Genomic DNA, 22,225 nt, shown 5'->3' on the forward strand with positions numbered 1-22,225 from the left:
TGCTTGACAGAAACCAGGCTCCACCCAAGCTGCCCATCCTATCTGCCTTGACTATGGTACAGTTTCTGCCAGTGTCATCAGGAGTATTTCTGTTGACATACTTGCATCATCCTCACCAAGCAACACAGGCTAGGGAGACAAAAGCTCTCTTTTAACAGAAGAGCTGTGTCCAGACCAGGAATTTTGCCAGCATTTTGATTTTTCTTCCCCATCCTAAACAAGCCCGTGCTTGAGGTATTTTGTAGAGCTGAAATGGCCTTACACTAACTAGCAAAGTCTCTGATCTCCTAGGTGCACCTCACATTACCCTAGCGAGGGAATTTCTTCAAGTAACTCCTGCAACCCAGACATTTACCATAACCTACTGTATAAACCCACAAGCTTGGCAACAGAAAAGGATTTGAAAATAAATCATTTGTATTCTCCGAACTGATATTTCCAAGAGCTGGTAAACGAAGTTCGTCAGGTGGGATTATGTTTAAGATTTAGATATCCAAGTGGAGGTGCTTGAACATCCGCTACAGTCAGTGGACCTTGAGCTCAGCGAGCAGTCCTGCACCCCAAACATCTTGCCAAGTGGTTAGAATCAGCTTCTGGACTCCATTGACCACATAGGTAAGACCTCAATGTAGTTGCCCAAACATAAGTGCCATTTGAGATGTCCTTGGACACTCAAGACATCTACTGAAGGTGAGCAGATGTCACACAGGACCAAGGGACTCTCAGTCTCCTGGAGTGGCAAATGGAGGTAGAGGGCATACCCAGGGCAATTCCAATGCCTTTAGGAGCCCAGTCAGAGAGAATATACTCTGGGCTTCCTCTGATGAGATAGGCACAGAGACACCTAATGCAGACATAGATACAGTTCATATTTAGTCCATATTTAGTCTTTTAATTCCAAATGGACTTCCATTCTTTATGTTTAATTAAATTTCTCTGAAATGCATCTTAAACCCTACTACTCACAGACATGAAAAAAATCGGTCACTGTCACTTGAGCATATCTGAATGTTACTGAGGACTCTGCAGCTGTCTGAAGAAGTGAATGGGAGAGAAGATGGCAAATAAAGGCTGAGTGATCAGAGCATGTTCCTGGCACCTCAGTGTGCATCAGTGTCCCAGCATCCTCATTTGATACCCATATATCCAAACATAGCCAGACTTTACCTCATCACATACGTGGAGTGCAAATATTACAGAAAGAAGGCCTGTGGAAGGGTATCTCCCATGATTCTGGAGCCAGTTTTCATAGACGTATTTCATAAAAGATGGATTGTAAACCAGGATCTAGGCAAAATTAGAAAGATGGATTCATTAGTAAAACACCCTAGGAAAAACAAAACAAAACAAAACAACAACAACAACAACAAAATGTAGCATTTCATCCCTAAAGGACACTGTGGGAGGGCAGTGGAGAAGAAAGGCATAATAGGTATTCCCTGAGGTCAAGTGAAAAGGAACTATACAGTCCCATAATTAAAATACATTCAATATTATTTACTATGTGCAATTACGCACAACTTCCTCAGACTCAACACCCCACCTGACCACACTACCGTAAATCCAAGTGATTCATCCTGAAAACAATGGGTATTAGATTGTGCAAGCGAGAAGGAAATTAGGCATCCAGCCCTCCCTTTAGTGCCCTGCTGGTAGTATAGGTGAGCTCTGGGGAGTCTGAGGCCTGAGCAAGGGAAATGTATGATGCCATGCTGGATTTAGGCAGGGAAATATACAAGGAACTGATTCTTCTGCATAGTATGCCAACCATGTCCTGGCCTCTCTTGATTTCCAGGCATAAGGAAACTCGGAGGTCAGGTATAAACTTACAGGAACCCTATCAGGGAGTGTCAGCTACATTTCTCCTGTTTCTCAAAATGCTATTTTTTGTTATTTTTTGATTTGATTTGATTTATTTTTAAGCAAGATGTACATCACAGGTTATCTCCTGGGGAAACTATGGGGACTTCTAATAGAAACAGCACTTAAGATCAAACATGACTGAACAGTGAGTCCAAGGACTGGTGGGAACCCTTGGTTTCAACCCTCTTCTCTGAATCAGGCAAAGAGAGGCCTTTCCCTCCATGCTGTGTTCATAATTAGAATGACAGTGTTTCAGTGCTATCTGGTTAGCTGCAGGGATTTTTCTTTTACAGAGTCAGAGGTTAATTGCTAATATTTTATCTGAGTGTAATTGCTTCTCAAGGGTTATTTTGCATTGCACGGTGAGGGAGGAAATACAAGATTCTTGTCTCCCTGCTTGGGAAGCTGTTGCATAGCTCCAGCCATACCCCAGGCTGGTGCTATGCAGTTGTGACATCAGTTTAACAACCTGCCATGGAATATCTCACAAGGGTTTTGCAGAGGTTAATGTGTCCATCACCACAGGTAGGGATGAGCTGAGTGATTATTTAGTACCCTACAGAGGCTCACGATTGAAGCACAGGGATATAAACTGCTACTGGTTTAAGGTCTCAGCTGAAGCCTTTGGCAAAACCTGGCCTGCTGAATTAAGAATGTGTTTTAATCTATGATTTTAATGCTCTTGGACTGACATCATACTGTACCAGCCCTTGAGACACTAGGAGCCTGAGCTCCTCTGAAAATAACTTAGAAAAAAGCTGAGAGAATGAGACCTTCATTTTGCTGTAAGGTCTGTGGAAGATGAAACATCTTTAACCTCTCCCTACACAGCCTTCCTTGGTTATGTTAGAACATGCAGCTACAACAACAAAAGACTTTGCATGGTGGCTAAAGGTCCAACACAGGAATGGCCATCCTGCCCAAAGGAAATCCTGTCTCCAGCATTAGGGTATGCCTGTTAAACCACTGCATACTCAGGAAATGAGTTGGGATGCTGCATGAGATAGAGCCTTTTCTGACTGCTGTAGGGTGGGCACTGGGTTTGTCCATCTTTCTTTGGCTTTCTCAGGAAAGTGATGTTCACTGACTGATTGCCCTCTATACATTAATGCTGTGAAGTAAAATAGGTCAGAAGGATTTCTTTAGCCTTGAGGCAAGTGGCATGGCACAGATTACATCCACATTACTCAGTTCTGTCCCTGTGAGAAACATGGAATGTTCCCTTGTTTCTGCAGTCCTCCAAATTTTGCTTGAACATTGCCTGGAGGAGTATTAGTGCACCTGGGATAAAACCAGCCTGGACATGGCCTGAACCCAGTCTCCAGGCTTGCTTAATCATATACAGACATTTATTACAGCTGTGGCCTGTGGTCCTTCCCCAAGAGCCACTGATACCATAATCATGAGTTCTTCACTGACTTGAAAACCCATGACTCTATTTGTTCAGAGTTCACTTAGTTCCTTATTACAAGGAACTTACCCAGGAATAAGAAGCATCCTTGGTGATCATATAGTGAAATCATTTTTAAAAAGCTCCAAAGGTTTTCCACAGCTCAGAGTGTCCTTACATCTAACAGACTGCAATGGGAGGGAGCAGAACAACTGCTGTGGAGAGTGAGCACCGCTCACCAGTGGAGCGCCTTAAATCTCCCTGAGCAGTACCAGAGGAAGCAAGGCAACCTTCAAAACAGAAGTTACGCAATGACATAGTCACAAGAACAGTTTCTTCCCGACCTCAATTATTTAGTGAATGACCAATGCCCTTAATGGCACACAGGAGCTCAACCTTTAGCCTTGTAAAGGGTGTGAATTTTGAGTGTAGTTTTTATGAATGTCAAGGACTTCCTTGGATTCTTGCAGTCTCCCACAGAGGCAAAAGATCTACACCAGATCAGCAGAACAAATTAATCAGCAGAACAAATTAACAGACCACCATTTCTCACCTTTTCTTTTTTGACTTTGATTTTCCGTGGAACTGGAACATATGTGCTGTTAAAAGAAAAAAAAGGAAAAAAAGTGGTGAAGATTAGTAAAAGCCCAACATATTACTATTTTTATGTATTCTCAGAGAAAGAAGGAATATTCTTCAGGTATAGTAATACATTCAAAAGATTTGAAAGTAAATAGTTTTCATTAAGTAGTTGGAAAATGAGGCTGCAATTAAGTAATACAGCATGGAAAAGCTGAGCTTTCACTGAAGCACAGCTTAAAGGAAGATATTACATCTTTTAATATTCAAGGTACTTATTGACAGTAGAACATGAAGGATTTAGTTGACTGTATACTATACAGTCATGGAGCCCCTGACTTCCAGTTCTTGGACCATCCCTGTTGCAGCTTTTGCATGTTGATGACTGAACAGCTTTCATTTAATTTCATGGCAGAAAAACCTTTTCCCACCAGGGGGAGACTTTTCCTCTCCTAATACTTAACTACCGCATGATTTTTCAGAATAGATGGTAGCAGAGTTCCTCATGTCTGTGGTTGTGTGCAACTTGGGCATCCCAGTATGCAGCCCCTCGCCAGCAAGCTATTCCCTGACTGCTGAGAGGGATGTGGAAGGCTGCCAGCAGTTCCTAGCACAAAAATTCCAGGTCATACCTTATGACTGGGTTGAAATCATGAGTCATGCCTTGAAACAAAAAAGTCTTTAGTTCCTTGTGTCCCATGAACAGCACATGCTCACACAGCTCATCGTGAGTGCTATAAAAAATTCTCCTTGAAGCTGTTTCAAGTAGGAAAATTCTGGTGAACTGGTCTTGTAACTGGAGTTTATCTCAAAATATACCCTGCATACTTTTGGGGCAGGTTGTAACCCTTCCATTAGTTTGATCTAAATGTGTGGTTTTTATGTGTGATCCTATCAGTGAGGTTTTATACCTCTTTGAACCATCGATCATTTGAAACATTAGCCTAAGTCTTCACAGACCTAGCAATGTCCTCATTTCCTTAGGTACTTCACCTGTGATGCCTGCCCTGGGCTGGTTGTGGTGGGAAAGGTGATAAGTGGGTCCCAGTCCCCGCAGATGTGATATGGGACGTGTCAGGTTTGGCAGGGCTAATGGAGAAAGGGACATCCATGCAGACTTGTTAGTCTGCCCTCAGCAAATCTCATGCTTGCCTTTAGTTTCCCATGCCTAACTTTGGTTAGCAAAGTCAGTAGATTTGGTGATCACATGTCCTTTTTTAAGGTTAAGAAGACAGGAAGGGTTTCCTTGCTGGCAAAATCTCTTCATTATTATATAAGCAAATAGTTTTTTTCTAGAAAGGTGATATAGAGGAAATAAGGAGGGCATATTTCATGGACATCTAGCCAGGTGCAAAAGAAGCATTCATGATAATATTTGCAGATGGCTCTAATCCAGCCATGAGACTACTGTAACTCATCAGATGGTAAGTTAGTCATGTTAATCATGGGATTTTTTTTTATTTTTATTTTTTCAGAAGCAATCCTTAAGTCCTGCTGTAACTTAGCTTCAGAATTACATACAACTGCATTGTATACTGGCATGCTACTTAAAAACAAATGCAGACCTTTGCTGCTAAGGTAATGTAAAATTTGGGCTGCCAAGAAGGCAGAAGGTCATTATCTCTTCGAGACTGGATCAGACTTACAGACCCACTCTGAAATTGGACATCCATCAATCAAATGGGATAAGTCTGAGAGAGTCATTCAGCTATCGATTATATCTAATACTAAGGATATCTGCTGTTTGGCTTTTCTTTTGGACAGTGAAGAAAAATGCATGAATTAATACTGCTGTGAGGTAAATAAGATAAATCACAGATTTTGAGTCTCAGGAAATTATTAATTGAATAGAATACAGAAAATCAAACATTGTATAGAAATCTAACGAATAGGAATGCTTGTCTTTCTATACAATGAGTGCACTTAGGTTGTGGTTAACCTGACCTCATCTGACACTGTGCAGTGTCTTCACGAGACCTGATGGCCATGCAAGTAGGTGTAAGGTGGTGAATATTTCTTCTCTTCTAAAATAGAAGTTTCAGATGGGTTTTATTTTTATTTGATCCTTTCTCCCTTTCACCAATGTACAGTCAGTAGTTTCTTTATGCACTGTATCTGACATTGTGTTTAATGTCTCCTCATAGGTTTCTACCATTAGTCTAAATTTATGTGTAATGTATTGTTATGATTTGTGTTTATGATTGTCTTGTTTTATTACCCCAGCATGTGCTAGCTTATTAATTATGCAATTTTCCTCAAAATCTTAAAACACCGGTATTTCTTCTATGTGGTAAATACACGCTGATTTATATCAGATGCTTACCAAGCCCATGTAGACAATCTAATTATAAATCTATATCCTGCAACTTATTAAGAAAAGATATTTTTCTGTTCATGTGCGATTTCTAATTATTCCTGTGACTGCCTTGTAGGCAACCAGTTATATCTTCCAGCCAGGCTAAGGCTCACTCAACTTCACCACTGCAGTCCACTTGCTGTGACCTCTGAAGCGCAGTGAATGGCTTTGCAGTCTGGGCACAGAGCACAATGATGGAAACACGGGTGGGTGATGGTGGCAGCAAATGGCCTTCTGCAGGCTTCCTGACACAGGCATGGATTTTACAAAGATGCAGGAAGGGGTTTCACTGAAAGGCTGCTGCTGGCAGCTGGGGGCTTTCCCTAAATTCCAATAGCATTTGGATCCAGGCTTAAGGGCAGAGCTTCTCAACCTTTTTTATCAATACAGCTTATAAAAGAAAAAAAAAAAAACTAAGCTTTGCAAAAAAGGTCACTGATATTTTTTAGCTGATTTTCCAAGTGGGCTGATTTTTCTGAGTTATGAGTGTGTTCAGAGGATGGATTTTTTTTTTTTTTTTTGTGACAACTTATGATTGGACATATTAAGGGCTGGTGACAAAAAAAAAAAAAAAAAAGAGAATGTTAATAAGAAGCAAAGAGAATCTAAAATTAATTTGCAAGGAAGAAAATTAAAAAAAATAATTAAAACTCCATTTGTTGTCCCATCAAAAAGTTTTCTTTAAAAACAAGAAGGTCTAATCCTCAGTCAATAGAAACATACTTTTGCAAGGTTTTCATCTTCTGAGACTCTGAAATTGGGAAAAAAGTTGAAATGTCTTGAAATACTTTTCCGTGGAATAACTTAATCTGCTCTGCTCTTTCTGTCTATGTGTAGCAATCCCACATGGCTGTGGCTTTAGAGCCAGCAGATAACCTCACACACAGTACAAATGTCATACATTTCATTCTCTGAATTAGGAAAAGCCATCTTATAGGGGGAAAGAAAATCTGCTAGGAGGCATCCAGAAGAAACATATGCTTTGTTCGTATTTCAAATTCTGGTGCAGCCAAAATATATATTAAGCAGCACAGCATTTCATTATGAAAGCACTCATAAAGAACAGAGAATAAATATCAGTGCAGCACATTATTGCCAGGCAAAACGTGCTAATTTAAGGCTAGGGCACACAAGTGAGAAAGGAAACAAGGGTGCCTCCTCTGCACAGCTGTCAGTCACCATGTGCCACAGTCCTGAGACACCTTCACACTGGCACAGCAGAGATGTTGCCCTTCTGTTGTGGAGAGGTTGAGCAGAAATTCGTGGTTTTTATCTGGGTTTTCAGAGGCAAATGCAGGGATGAGGGTCTGAATGGGAAAAGAAGGAAAAAGCCAGCAGAGGACACTCAGTGTCACTCTCTGCCCTCCATCTACGGGGCCAAACCACAATGATCCCAAACACTCCCTCCCACTTCATCGCCATTCCCCACTGCAGGTCCCTCGACTGGACAGGGGAGATTTGCCTTTTCCTCACTTGGAACAATTGTTTGTTTGTTTGTTTTCCCTGAAGGCCCATCCTGCGGAGTCTGTGGTCATACTGGGGCGCTGAAGCCCAGCACACCAACACAGCCTGCTGTGATGGGCAGAGGCAGGCCGGGATGAGCCGTTTCCAGTGCTCCCTCCGCTCTGGGCCCTATGGCCCTGAGTCACACACAGGAGGAAATGCTACTTTTCCCAGGAAGGGCGGAGGCAGGATTGTTTCTCCTCTATTGAAAACACTGGAAAAGATCCAGACAGTTTGGGTGACAGCCGATAAGTACAGTCAAGCCTTCATTTTCCATCTCTCTCTGCTGCAACCTATCCCGAAGGCCCTCTCAGCCCCGCAATTAGCCCCAGATCTGATCCTAACACATCCCTCAAGCACTGTCCCCCCTTGTACATTTGAACTCTGATATGGGTTTGTGCCAGAGCACCTGGACCGGAGATCATTTCCCACCAGGAAATTAAAATCACACCAGGCAAACAGCTCGAACCGCAGCTTTGCTCTCCAAAGCAGGCTGGAGGGAAGGGGAGAGAGGCCGAGCTGGAGAGGAGGAACTGAAAGGCTCTGAAAGGGCTCTCCAGCCTGAGAATGAGTCTCAGAGTAATGCCTCCCTTTTGTTCCTTGTGTCCTGTGAATAAAATAATGACCTGGCATGGAGCTAGCTCACTGATAGATGGGCATAGCTCTGTTCAAATAAATGCTTCAAGTCTTGAGCGTTCAGGGCCTTCCTGAGAAGACAGGGGAGAAGTAGGTGTCTTTCGACTGGAAATGATGCACCGAGCTCCTGTTCGACCTGCCCATGGGAGGAATCTCTGTATGGATGTCTTAGTGCCATGCTTCTGCTCATGAGCAGACTTAGCATCCCTCTCTGTCTCTTCGTCCCCTTCTGCAAGCATGATAATGTGTATTGAAGGACTGTTTGGCCACCAACGTGTCACAGGTGGGATAACCTGGCTCTCTAAGAATATGTCGAATGAATAACACATCATATGCCTGATTCTGCAGGTGGCTTTCTGCAGGCTACCACTGGGTATGGGCACACTGGCTGCACACACTTTACTCCCAAGGGACCAGAGAGGGGGATGGATGAGTGTACTGGGTCTGGCTGGAATGTTAACTTTCCCGGCAGCAGCCCATACAGTGCCGTACTCTGTACTTGTAGCTGGAACAGCAGTGTTATCACACCAGTGTTGTGTCTACTGCTGAGCAGCAGTGGCACAGCGTTGGGCCTTTCTCTAACCCTCCTAGGGGGTGGGCAAAAAAGTGAGGAGAGAAACATCACTAGGGCAGCTGACCTAAACCAATCAAAGGGATATTCCATACCATGTGGTGTCACACTCAGCAATAAAAGGTGGAAACAGGAAGAAGAGGGGAGGGGTGGGCTCTCGTTGAGAAGACGTCGGTCCTCCTCTCGAACACCGGCTGCGTGCGTTGAGGCCTTGCTTCAAGGACGTGGTCAATCATCGCTCATTTGTGGGAAGTAGAGAGTAATTTCTTTCCTCTGCACTTCCATATAGCTTTCATTTATTTTGTTTGTTTGTTTTCCTCCCTTTTCCCCTTTCCCTTTTATTTTCCCCTTAGTTAAATTGTTTAGTTCATGGTAGTCTTTATTTAATTATTATAATTATTTCCCTTTAATTAAATTATCCTTATCTCAACCCGTGAGTTGTTCTTTGCTTTACTTCTCCCCCTCCTTATCTAAAGGAGGGGGAGTGAGAGAGCGGTTGTGGGGTTTAGCTGCCCAGCACAGTAAAACCACCACAGTCCTTTTTGGCGCCCAACGTGGGGCTCGAAGGGTTGAGATAACAATAGAATTGATTAAACGCATACAACTAACACACTTGCTTGCTAGTAACCATGTTCCTTGCCCTGTTAATAATAATGGCTTTGTTCATATGTCATGCAATTCGTGTCATATTCTCCTTTCTCCTATATATCCGATCCGACCAAGTGCTACAATCTGTGTTCACTTTTTTTAATTCGTTGTGCTGCCAAGCACTGACCTTGGTTTTACTCTGGAATTCAGGCTCTGCGCTGTTATCATTTGGGTCCCATGGAAACTATCTTTCAGAGAATATTCAGAACTACACTGCCTTCCTTTTCTCATCTGGACACCAGTTTATTAATAATATCAGGAATGGTACCTTTCCCTTCTTTCACAGTGGGCTAATTACAACAGTTTGGGAGTATTTTGAAGATCCATCTGTAACCCATGTATTGCTATTTCTAATTCTGAATAACAGGTTTCATTTTCTCTCTAAGATTAGTCGATTGTTTAAAAAACTTATTTGGGAATCTGTCCCGAAACAGTCTCGTGGTGAGTGGCACGGTGTGTGGGATGATGTTAGCAGATACCTGTCACGAGTGTCTCCCCCAATAGTTTTGAACTTCACCCCTGAGCAAGTGCTAAATCCTAAAAACTTGGTAGAATGTTTGAGAGTTGTATGTCCTGATCCTGATAATGCCGGAGAACAACAGCTTGCAGCATTGTGCTGGGTCCTGGTTTATTCCTATCAAACACTGTTTAACATCATCCAGCAACTTGAAGAGAGGGAGGAAGTCTCTGAATCTGATGACCAAGTAACACATGCTGTGGCTGGCCCAGAGGACCAACCAACTATGGTATCAGTCGCCCCCATAGTCAAGTCAAAACAATGGAAACGGAGGTCAGCTCGTTTAGTAAGGGAAGAAGGCTCTCCTAAGAAGGAGGGAGAAGGGGAATTGGCAGGTACCTCTAAAGCAGAGCCATCACAAAAACAGCAGGAAGACGAGACGGAAATCATAAAGGAATCAGAAATCACTCGATCCTTATCCCTGAGTGAGATGCGAGAAATACGAAAGGATTATGGTCGACGCCCAGGTGAACACATCCTCACTTGGCTGCTCCGATGCTGGGATGCTGGGGCCAGTAGCCTACAATTAGAAGGCAATGAAGCCAAGCAGCTGGGATCCCTCTCTAGAGAAAGGGTAATTGACAAAGTAATCGGGAGAGGAGCACAGGCCCTCAGCCTCTGGAGACGACTCCTGGCAGCTATCAAAGAAAGATATCCCCATAAGGAAGATATTGTATATCACATAGGCAAGTGGACCACTGTGGATAAAGGTCTCCAACATCTGCGGGAATTAGCTGTGCGGGAGATGATTTATAGTGATTTGGACAATGCCCAGACACCTCAAGACCCCGATGAAGTCCAGTGCACAACATCCATGTGGCGTAAATTTGTGCAGAGTGCACCAGCAGCACATGCCAGTACCCTGGCAGCAATTCACTGGGATGAGGGGATGGGACCAACAATGTATGATGTCTCCTGCCAACTTCAAAAATATGAAGACAATCTCTCTGCTCCGCTACAGTCCTGTGTCTCAGCTGTGGAGAAATTGTCTAAAGGACTTGACAAGCTTGTGGAGAAAGTATATTCCCCCTCATCTAGACAGAGTGATACTTCAGCCACTAAGAATCAGCATTCGCCTGCTCAAGAGAGAGAGTACCCAAGACGTACACCACGTGGCACCTTGTGGTTTTATCTGCGTGACCATGGGGAAGATATGAGGAAATGGGATGGTGTACCTACTTCAACCCTAGCTGCTCGGGTACGTGAACTGAAAGGAAATACAGCAGCAAGAAGAGGGGCTCCTAAGAGAAATGCTGCTCCAGTTTCTATTGGGCAGTACCCCAGAGGCAGTAGAAGAGCTGATGTTATTCTTGACCACGATGAAGGGACCTCTACCTCTCATTTGCCAGAATTTGTGCATTTGCAAGAATTAAGTGGCAGACGCTCCAGCCAGGACTAGAGGGGCCCTGCCTCTGGCCAGGTAGAGGAGAGGGATAACCGGATTTATTGGACTGTGTGGATCCGATGGCCTGGAACATCAGAACCACAGGAATACAAAGCTTTAGTGGACACTGGCGCACAATGTACCATAATGCCATCAGGCTACCAAGGGACAGAACTCACCTGTATCTCTGGAGTGACAGGGGGATCCCAACAACTATCTGTACTGGAAGCTGAAGTGAGTCTAACTGGGAATGAGTGGCAAAAGCATCCCATTGTGACTGGCCCAGAGGCTCCGTGCATCCTTGGCATAGACTATCTCAAGAGAGGGTACTTCAAGGATCCAAAAGGATACCGGTGGGCTTTTGGCATAGCTGCTTTGAGCACAGAGAAGATTAGGCAGCTGTCTACCCTGCCTGGCCTTTCAGAAGACCCTTCTGTTGTAGGATTGCTGAAGGTTGAAGAACAACAGGTACCAATTGCTACCACAACGGTGCACCGACGGCAATATCGCACCAACCGAGACTCCCTGATTCCCATCCATGAGTTGGTTCACCGACTGGAGAGTCAGGGAGTAATCAGCAAGACTCGCTCACCCTTTAATAGTCCTATATGGCCAGTACGAAAGTCTAATGGCGAGTGGAGGCTAACAGTGGACTATCGAGGCCTGAATGAAGTCACGCCACCACTGAGTGCTGCAGTGCCAGACATGCTAGAACTTCAGTACGAACTAGAGTCAAAGGCAGCCAAGTGGTATGCCACAATTGATATTGCTAATGCATTTTTCTCCATCCCTTTAGCAGCAGCATGCAGGCCGCAGTTTGCTTTCACTTGGAGGGGCATCCAATACACCTGGAATCGGCTGCCCCAGGGGTGGAAACACAGCCCTACCATTTGCCATGGACTGATCCAGTCTGCACTGGAGCAAGGGGGAGCTCCTGAGCATCTTCAGTACATTGACGACATCCTCGTGTGGGGCAACACAGCAGAAGAAGTTTTTTGAGAAAGGGAAGAAAATAATCCAAATTCTCCTGAAAGCTGGTTTTGCCATTAAAAAGAGCAAGGTCAAGGGGCCTACACAGGAAATCCAGTTCTTGGGGGTAAAATGGCAGGATGGACGTCGCCATATTCCAATGGATGTGATCAATAAAATAACAGCAATGTCTCCGCCAACTAGCAAAAAGGAAACGCAAGCTTTCCTAGGCCTCGTGGGATTCTGGAGAATGCATGTGCCAGGCTATAGTCAGCTTGTGAGTCCTCTATATCGAGTGACTCGAAAGAGAAACTATTTTGAGTGGGGCCCTGAGCAACAACAGGCATTTGAACAAATCAAACAAGAAATAGCTCGTGCAGTAGCCCTTGGGCCTGTCCGTACTGGACCAGCTGTGCAAAATATACTGTACACTGCAGCTGGGGAGCATGGGCTCACCTGGAGCCTTTGGCAGAAAACCCCAGAAGAAACTCGAGGTCGACCTCTGGGCTTCTGGAGCCGGGGCTATCGAGGATCAGAAGCCAATTACACCCCAACTGAAAAGGAAATACTCACAGCATATGAGGGTGTTCGAACTGCTTCAGAAGTTGTGGGTACAGAGGCACAGCTCCTCTTGGCACCGCGGCTACCTGTGTTACATTGGATGTTCAAAGAGAAAATTCCCACTACACACCATGCAACTGATGCTACATGGAGTAAGTGGATAGCGTTAATTACACAGCGGGCTCGAATGGGAAAATCCAATCGCCCAGGAATCCTGGAAGAGATTATGGACTGGCCGGAAGGCAGAGATTTCGGAGTGCCAACAGAAGAGGTAACCCGTGCTGAAGAGGCACCACCATACAATGAGTTGCCAGAAGACAGAAAGCAGTATGCGTTGTTTACTGACGGATCCTGCCGTGTGATAGGGAGCCATCGGAAATGGAAAGCTGCTGTGTGGAATCCCATACGACGAGTTGCGGAAGCCATGGAAGGGGAAGGTGAGTCGAGTCAGTATGCAGAAGTAAAAGCCATACAACTAGCCCTAGATATTGCCGAAAGAGAAAATTGGCCAGTATTGTATCTTTATACTGACTCATGGATGGTGGCAAATGCTCTGTGGGGGTGGCTGCAGCAATGGAAACAGAGCAACTGGCAGCGCAGAGGTAAGCCTATCTGGGCTGCTACCCTGTGGCAAGATATTGCTGCCCGGGTAGAAAACCTGGATGTTAAAGTACGTCATGTAGATGCCCACATGCCCAAGAGTCGCACTACTGAAGAACATCAGAACAACAAAGAAGTGGATCGAGCTTCGAAAATTGAAGTGGCTCAGGTGGACTTAGACTGGGAACGTAAGGGTGAGCTGTTTGTAGCTCGATGGGCCCATGAAACATCAGGACATCTGGGGAGAGATGCCACTTACAGATGGGCTCGTGATCGAGGGGTGGACTTGACCATTGAGGCCATCACACAGGTTACCCATGAGTGTGAGACCTGTGCTGCAATCAAGAAAGCCATGAAGGTAAAATCTCCCTGGAACAGGGGGAGATGGTTAGGGTTTCAATATGGTGAGGCCTGGCAAATTGACTATATCGGACCACTCCCAAAAACTCGCCAAGGCAAACGGTACATACTCACCATGGTAGAAGCAACTACTGGGTGGCTGGAAACATACCCTGTAAACCATGCCACAGCCCGAAACACTATCTTGGGCCTGGAAAGACAAGTATTGTGGCGTCATGGTACACCAGAGAGAATTGAGTCTGACAATGGGAGTCATTTCCGAAACAATCTTGTTACCTCCTGGGCAAAGAGGCATGGTATTGAGTGGGTGTACCACATCCCTTACCACCCACAAGCCTCTGGGAAGGTTGAGAGGTACAATGGACTGTTAAAGACTATGTTACGAGCATTAGGTGCTGGGACGTGGAAACAATGGGACACAAATCTACCAGAAGCCACTTGGCTAGTTAACAATAGGGGGTCTGACAGCCGTGCTGGTCCTGCCGAAACAAAACCCCTACACACTGTGAAAGGAGCTAAGGTTCCCGTAGTGCATATAGGAAGGTGGATGGGGAAGGCAGTGTGGGTTGCTCCTGCCTCGGGAAAAGGCAAACCCACTCGTGGGATTGTCTTCGCCCAAGGACCAGGGTATACCTGGTGGGTCATGCAAAAGAATGGGGATATCAAGTGTGTGCCTCAAGGAGATTTGACATTGAGAGAAAACTAATCTATAATCTAAGTTATATGTTGTAGGAAGATGCTGTAGGATCAACGACAGGTCAACTTTGCAAGGAGCCGGGCAGTGCAACAAGGACTTGAACTAAGCTGGTGCTGGTGTCCAGACATCCAACTCCGCCTGCCTTGAGTGGCCACTTTGGCAGATGAAGACCTAATCATCAACAGTTCTTATGAACATTTTCCAAGAAAGACCTATGGAATGAAAAGATACATCTGCCTATTAATCCTGTCCTGTTAAATCCTTGTCCTGTTAAAGGACAAGGGATAATGATGAGAATGCTTGTATGCTAAAGTATGGGGATCTGAGTGTGACACAAATGTTATGGAATAAGGGGTGGAAGTTGTACTGGGTCTGGCTGGAATGTTAACTTTCCCGGCAGCAGCCCATACAGTGCCGTACTCTGTACTTGTAGCTGGAACAGCAGTGTTATCACACCAGTGTTGTGTCTACTGCTGAGCAGCAGTGGCACAGCGTTGGGCCTTTCTCTAACCCTCCTAGGGGGTGGGCAAAAAAGTGAGGAGAGAAACATCACTAGGGCAGCTGACCTAAACCAATCAAAGGGTTGTGGGGGTTGTGGGGTTTAGCTGCCCAGCACAGTAAAACCACCACAATGAGCAGAAACCCAAAATGAAGCACAGAACCCCAAAGCCCAGGAGGCTGATGCTCAAACTGGCTGAAGCAAAATCTGTCCCATTCATTTCTCTGAGATTGATGTGTGGGGCCAAGGATCTTCACCTCAAAGACTGCACTATAACATTACACTTTTCTTAGAAACTAAGTGTTCAGGACTAACCCCTGCTCTTAAAGGAGTTGTAAAGCTCCTCTAGGCTTCATCAGTGGGGATTTCCCCAGTTTGGGCTTTTCTTTCCAACAGCAATAAGAGGTGAGCGGCTCCCACCCTTTCAGCCCACACACTTGGGGCTGCTCTTACTCACAAGTTAATAGTGCCTGTGGTGAGAGCTGTGACAATCCAGCGCAGGTCCAGGGTTTTGAAGGGGATCAGGATCATGCTCACGTTTTCTGCCAGTTCTTTGTAGCTCTCAGGGTAAACAAAGTGGTGAGTGGTCTTGCTCCCGACATCTGACTCGTAGCCAACGGTAGGGGCACGGTTCATTCTACAGCCAAAAAATAAGAAACAAGAAAGTGAGAAAGTGGGATAGGAATTAAGTAGGTACAAATATGTGATTTTTCCCCACATCACTTGCTTGAGGTGGCAGGAATATTCTCCCATGGCTAAGGATAGTGCTGTATGCAGGCTCTTCAGCGTGTAGGGGTCCTCAAGCAGGCTGAAATGACCATCATCCATAGTGGATAAATTAAAAGTAAAGAAAAAAAAAAAAAACAAAAAACAAAAAACTAGGCTTTGGTGTGTAATTTTGTCTGTCTGCAAAGCAAGAGTCTCCCTGAGCACATCCCTGAGTTCTCTTTACAGTCAGCAGAAAGCTAGCTAATAGAGCAGTGAGCCCATCACATCACAGCTTTTCTCCCTAATGCTGTGGCCTCCAGTAGGTGAGAAAAATATTGCTCTGAAGTCAATCAACTTGACTCCTTGCAGTTTCATTCCCCCTATCTGTACAGGTGTTCTTGAATGTCTAGGGTGCAGGTAACAAACCATGTTATGTTTGATGAGAAGCAGAAAATATTCCTTATGTTTTTTCCACAGGACAGTGCCCAATTCACAGTGACAAATGCAGGATTTGCTGCTGACATTTTATTTCCTCAAACCTTACTTTGTAGTACCTCCCCCAGCTTTGACACATCCATTTTTGCAATAAGGAACATTCAAAAATCAGCCTCAAAGCCTGATGATATCTGCTTTAGACCCAGTATGGAGACCTGCCCAGGGCTCACCAGGGCTCAGTCAAAGCAAGCTGAGCAAACGGGGCTACTTTATGTTGGATATATAAGGGGACTGGGAACAGAGGGGGGGTTCTGAACTCAAGACTGCAGGAACACCTCTGTGCTTGTGTTTGCTCCTGAAAGTAACTCTGGGGGGCATGACCACTTCCAATCCTGATGCATTAGCTCACTACTGGCAGAGATTGACATGGTTCTGTGGTGCAGCATAATGCAGATTAGAGAACCCCAATGTGTGACTGACCTTGCATGTCTCCATGGTGCAACACCAGGAGAAACACTCAAGTTGGCTCTGAGAAAAATAGGGTTTTTCTGAAGCTCATGGGAGTTTCCTGAAGTTTCCTTCAGAGCCATTAGCTCAGCTCCTGGCAGAAGCCCAAGGAGGGCAAGGAAGGGATGTAGCTGATGAGATGATGTTCAGCATCATCCACAGCTGGACAACATACTGCTGTGGTCACTGCTAACAGGGAGGTGAAGTCACTTCAGCAAGTTAATGCCAGGCTGTGTTACTGCAGTGCTCCCCCAGGTGAATTAGTTAAGTTTCTTCTAATTCCCTCAAAAGGGATCTATTAGCATAGGTAGAACATCCTGCAGGCCTATGTGGACTTGTTATTGAGTTGGTCGCTTCCCTGCAAGCTTCAGGGATCCTCACTGTATGGTGTAGAGATACTCTACAAAGCTTGGAAATTCCTACCTTTTTTTCTGGAGATTGCTCAGCCTGAAATATAAGATCCAGGGCATGCTTTCTGTCAGGACAAAGCCAAGGGTGGCATCTTGGTTATGGTACACAGCCTGCCCTGGGGTCTGTGTCCCTTCCCCACCATCTGCAGCAAGGGCTGGCCATGCAGCATGACAGAAGGCATGGTCACACACAGTCTCAGAGGGAAGGACTGGGATTTCCCTTTGTCATGAAAACAGACAGTTAAACAAATAAAAGTGGCCTGGAACATGGTGTTTGGAAGGAAAGGTATCACCTCACACTCGCTGGCTCTTTCCCATGCTTGGCTCTATTGCCAGAGCACCTGCAAGTGAATTATTGGGTCACCAGAGATTTTGTTTGTTGGATTAGCACAAGGACAAGTTACCTTCTCTGCACAAATTCCCACGATAAATCCTAAAACCTCGTGACATCTATTCATATCTGGCTTGAGACTGCTAAACTAGAAATCAGAGACTGGCAGGTTAAGTTCCAAATCACAGAGAGTTTCTCCCTTGCCAGGGATGCACAGCTATGGGGATGGTAAAACCTCAGAGCAGAAACACACATATGAGTTTGAATAGTAACTTAGTTACTATTCAAAAAAATCCCCCTTGTCAGGCTTTCCTTCCTGAATCTGGAAATGTAGGCCAGGCAAGATGAGAAAGTCCATGCAGGAACAGGGCAATCTCCATAGCAAGGGATGCAGAGTTAAGTATAGATGCATCTCTGCTGCCCCACACTTGAAACCTGCAGGGTTAATGACTCTTTGCTTCCTTTCATATATCTGAAGATTTGGTTGGCTGACTGCTTCTGGGGAGGTACTCATTGCTGAGAGCAGGGCATTCAACTGAAGCAAGCAACTCCTGAAATGATTCATCATGCACATTTACGTACCCAAGCCACATCAAAACCCAAGAAGCCTAAGGTGGTCTAACAATTCAAATAATACTAATCTTCTGTTGATTCACTTTCAGTTTCAGCACGCAACTAAAGATTATGTTGTTTCTAATAGCGTAATCTCACATACTGTATTTTCAGTAGTAGTCCTTGCATTCCAGACCCTCTGACCTGCCTGCATTGCTCCCCATGTGCTGCACTGGCAACTGTGCTGTAAAGATGGAGAATGTGTTGGACCACTGTCTTTAAGAGTTTCTCTGACAAATATTCAAGGTCAACTTAGTTGACCCAGATACCTTGGTTGCCCTCTGGGCAGTTATCTCTGCCTACCTAGTGTCGTGTTTTATTTCAGTGGGAAAAAATAGCCAAGTACTGGCTAACAAGTAGCTCTAGCCATCCAGTTGTCTCCTCCCTGCTTGTCAAGTGACTTTGGCCTTCCCACCTTACCATTGCTTAAGAGTGAAACACTGCAAGAAGGTCAAATCTGACACAGTCAGTTTTGTGTGCAGAAGATCACTTGAGAGCACTAGCTGTTTATATAATGTTTATCCAAAATTATAGCTTTTTCAGGTGTGTGTTTTTTTTTTTTTTTAATCACAAGCAATTCTGAATGGTTAAGAGTAAGCTACAGTATCAACACCTACTTAAACCCAAGAGATGTCATATTTTTCTTCCAAGCTAAAACATGAGGCCATATCTCCAACGCACTAAGGAGCATAAAATATAGCTTAGATTGGACCTAAGAAGCAGATTTCACTAGATAGCCCCTGAAACCTTGCTTGCCAATTTATCCCGAAAAACACCAGTGAAACTCAAACAACAGAGACACCTGGAGCTGAGGTGGTACCCACTTACCTGAGCACAAAGTCATGGGAGTCAATCTCTTGGCCATACTGAGACTGCCGAAGGTTCCCAGAGTTGCCCACGACGGCACACCGTCTGCATGTTAACGTACCTCGCTCCTGCAGTGGGTCCCCATCTGCAGGAATGATCCCAAACAGTTCCTTGAGAGTGTCATTAATATTCTTTGGAGATTTCTCTCCTTGCAGTTTCTGTTGGGGAGAAAAATCACTCCAGGTTACCAATATAGCTAGCTTTTCTGTGAGCAAGACAGCTTCAGATGTCTTCTCAAAGACCACTCTTGCTCATCTTACTGCAGACAACGTCTCCTGTGGTGCATGCTACAAGGCTTTTGGCTGGGAGCAGAAGTATGAAGTAAAAATATGTAAATCCTGTCCCATTAACTTTTTTAACCTGTTTTCCCTTTTCTACTCTTTTTCCTCAGATTGCCTCACCTCCTTGGTCTCTACCTAGCCACAGTGGACCAGATCACACATTCTCCAGGCTGATCCTAACAGAATAAATGTCCTTCAGGTGTCTACAAGCTTTGTTCCACCTTGGACCACATATCTTCTGTTAAGACATGTATAAGATTTCTTTTAACCTTCCTATGAAGGACAAAACAGCCTAAGGGAACCTGATGGAGCACAGAAATAGGGCTGAGCCAGCTGGGGTAGCCATGGACACCCTTCCCACAAATTTTGGCTTTTGACAGAAGTGGGAGTGCGAGATCTCACTACTGCTGTTCCGGACTATGGAGGAACCAGCCACTAGTGCAATAGGAAACTGTGTTAAAGTAAAGTTAGCTTTGACAATTGGAGATGTAAAACCAGCTAAAAAAATCCTCCAGGATGAAGAAAACCACCCCGGACCTTGGTCATTGTGCCTGTTGCCATGGAGGGAAACTCTTTTGTAGCAGCTCTGTGGTGCATGGTGGAAACAATGGCTGGATGGTGAAGGTGCAGGCAAGGTGCAGGGCAGGTGATGGTGAGACACTCCCTTTCTGGGAATCTGCTCTCTGAGGGCAACTAAAAATGTTGGGGGTGCTAGCAGACTCACTTGAAGCCTTGCCCACACTTGTCATGGTGCTGCTTGCTTGCAAAGAGGAGGAAAAGTTCCCAAAAGGAGAATGGCTCCAAAGAGAGCATCTGTTGAAAGGCTCTGCACTTGCTCTGAAAGCTCAGGTCAAGGAGTGACAAGGATGGAGGGAGGAAAAACGCCTTTTCCCATGACTGCCAGCAACAGCCTGGGGTAATTTGGGTTTAGTTTCCGATGTATTTCTCTCACCTGCACCAGGAATTGTTTAATTTGCCGTCCTCTCTCTCTTACACACAAATATATATAGACCTGTAAATTTTATTTGGTCAGCTAAATTCTGTTATCTTTGCAGACCTACGTCAAGAAACCTTATTTGCACTGAATGGAACAACAGGTCCATGGATCTCAGCGCTGCAGGACAACACTGGGGTCAAGAGCTAAGAACAAAGAAATGTTACCTGCAAGAACTTAACCTTCCTGCTAACCCTTCCTAACCCATATACTCATGTACAGACTGCACAAGGTGGTCTTCTGTTAAAAGTAGTCTGCACAAAACTCTTGCTGGGCTGAAGTTATTAAGCAGCTGTTATTATCTTGTCCTGTTTTTCCTCTGCTGTAGCTGAAGCTGAGCACTGGCAGAGGCAAGATAAAGGGCTTGGGTTACCACAGCTCTGAGTCCATTGGGCAGCGCTGGGAACTGACACCAGTCATGGCATTGCCAAAATAGTCATTGCCTTCTTCCATATATATTAATAACAAGCACAGCTCACCCCCTTACTTCATGTCATTCCTTCAACTTACTCTGAGGGCAGCCCAGAAGAAAAGCCAAGTCAAGCAATCAATGGTTGTACATAAATCAAAAAGGTAATGAGGATGCCCAGACAAGCACTGTCATTGTTACCACATATGTCAGTATTCAGTGGATGGCTCAATTGTTTAATCGCAAAGGGTTATTTTCTCCTAAATTTGCATGTATGATGATGCTACAAACACATGTTCATACATCTACACTTGTGTGTTCTGTATAAATCCAGTCTAAATTATTTTCAAAACTACTCTGAATATAAGAAAACCACTTTATGGTATCCTAATCCTTCAAAATAAACAGAGATTTTTCATAGATACCACAGAGAGCAGCATGTGTATAATGCAGAAAACTCCAGCTTTGTCAGAAGTAGCTTGTTTTGAGTTATTTGTGTATACAAATGTGCACACACCATGTACATACTCTCTCTGTAAAAGTTGATCTGAATAACTGTCATTAAGAAATGAAAGAGAAAACTATCAAACATGCTTCAAAACACTTTTAAGAACATAGTTATTCTGGAAAAAAAAAAAAAAAAGTATTCTTGAACTGGTTTTACCTGAAATTCAGACGTGGAAGGTCATTTTCAGAAAATCCTAAGAATCTGAGCTCTCTTTTTAAGTTAAATTGCCTTTTCAACCAGAATGATAGCATCAGTAAAGGAAAGGAACTGGAGTATTTACTTTTGTTTGATGCATGAAAATGATACGGAGCATTATCATGGATAGGCACCCCCATTTGCACAGAACTGGGATCTGAGTTTTCCTTCTGTTATGCTGCTATCAGTTTAGAGTAACTGTACTGCAACCAAATTAAAACATGGTCACCAACACCAGACCCTCAATTGTACAGAATTTTTCCAGCAGAGATTAGTACTGACATCAGAGATTCCATCAAAGACCTTAAATAGGATGAGGATTTTGTGCTGAACATCCATACAGTAAGACACCAGTCCCTCACTTATTAAAAGTGCTGTTTTCATTTCCGCAGTGATTATCTGATTGGACTATATTTTTCAAGCCTAATCTTCAATCAGAACTGATAAGTCTTTGACTTTTCTGCAGTATGGAGCAGAACAGGCAGTAAAGATGTTTAACTCCAAGACAGATCTCTTTATAAACTTTAGACGTAATGTGCAGCCAGTTCCTTATTGCACAATGTTTACTTGACTTCTTGAAGAAGTCCATTTTAATAGCATTATAATTACAAGCCAATTATAGTTCACTTTCCCACGCCAAATTTTTGTCCATTTTTTTTTTCTTTGAGGATTTTTTTTTAACAAGCTCCTGCCACTCCGGCATTTCCCATAAATGAACAGCAGTGCAGAGTAAAAGTCAGTCTGTGTCATGCAAGAAAAAGCCACACCAAGCCATGGCGGTGCAGAAGGCAGCACAGTGTCTGTTTGGTGCCACCTGGCTCTGCAGATGTGTGCC

General features: G+C 44.3%; 1 protein-coding gene across 8 annotated transcripts in view; it reads right to left on the reverse strand.

The window, feature by feature from the left end:
• Positions 1-22,225, reverse strand: part of ST3GAL1 (ST3 beta-galactoside alpha-2,3-sialyltransferase 1) — an 83,694-nt gene that overhangs the window by 4,347 nt on the left and 57,122 nt on the right. For all 8 annotated transcript variants that reach the window (XM_082753393.1, XM_082753394.1, XM_082753400.1 and 5 more), the window contains 4 exons: positions 18,965-19,161; positions 15,591-15,770; positions 3,807-3,852; positions 1,168-1,287 (listed from right to left, as the gene is read on the reverse strand). In XM_082753393.1, the coding sequence (XP_082609519.1) occupies positions 1,168-1,287; positions 3,807-3,852; positions 15,591-15,770; positions 18,965-19,161 (543 nt within the window). The remainder of the gene's footprint in view (positions 1-1,167; positions 1,288-3,806; positions 3,853-15,590; positions 15,771-18,964; positions 19,162-22,225) is intronic.

Source organism: Aythya marila, assembly GCF_965140915.1.
Source record: "Aythya marila genome assembly, chromosome: 2".
Lineage (NCBI taxonomy): Eukaryota > Metazoa > Chordata > Aves > Anseriformes > Anatidae > Aythya > Aythya marila.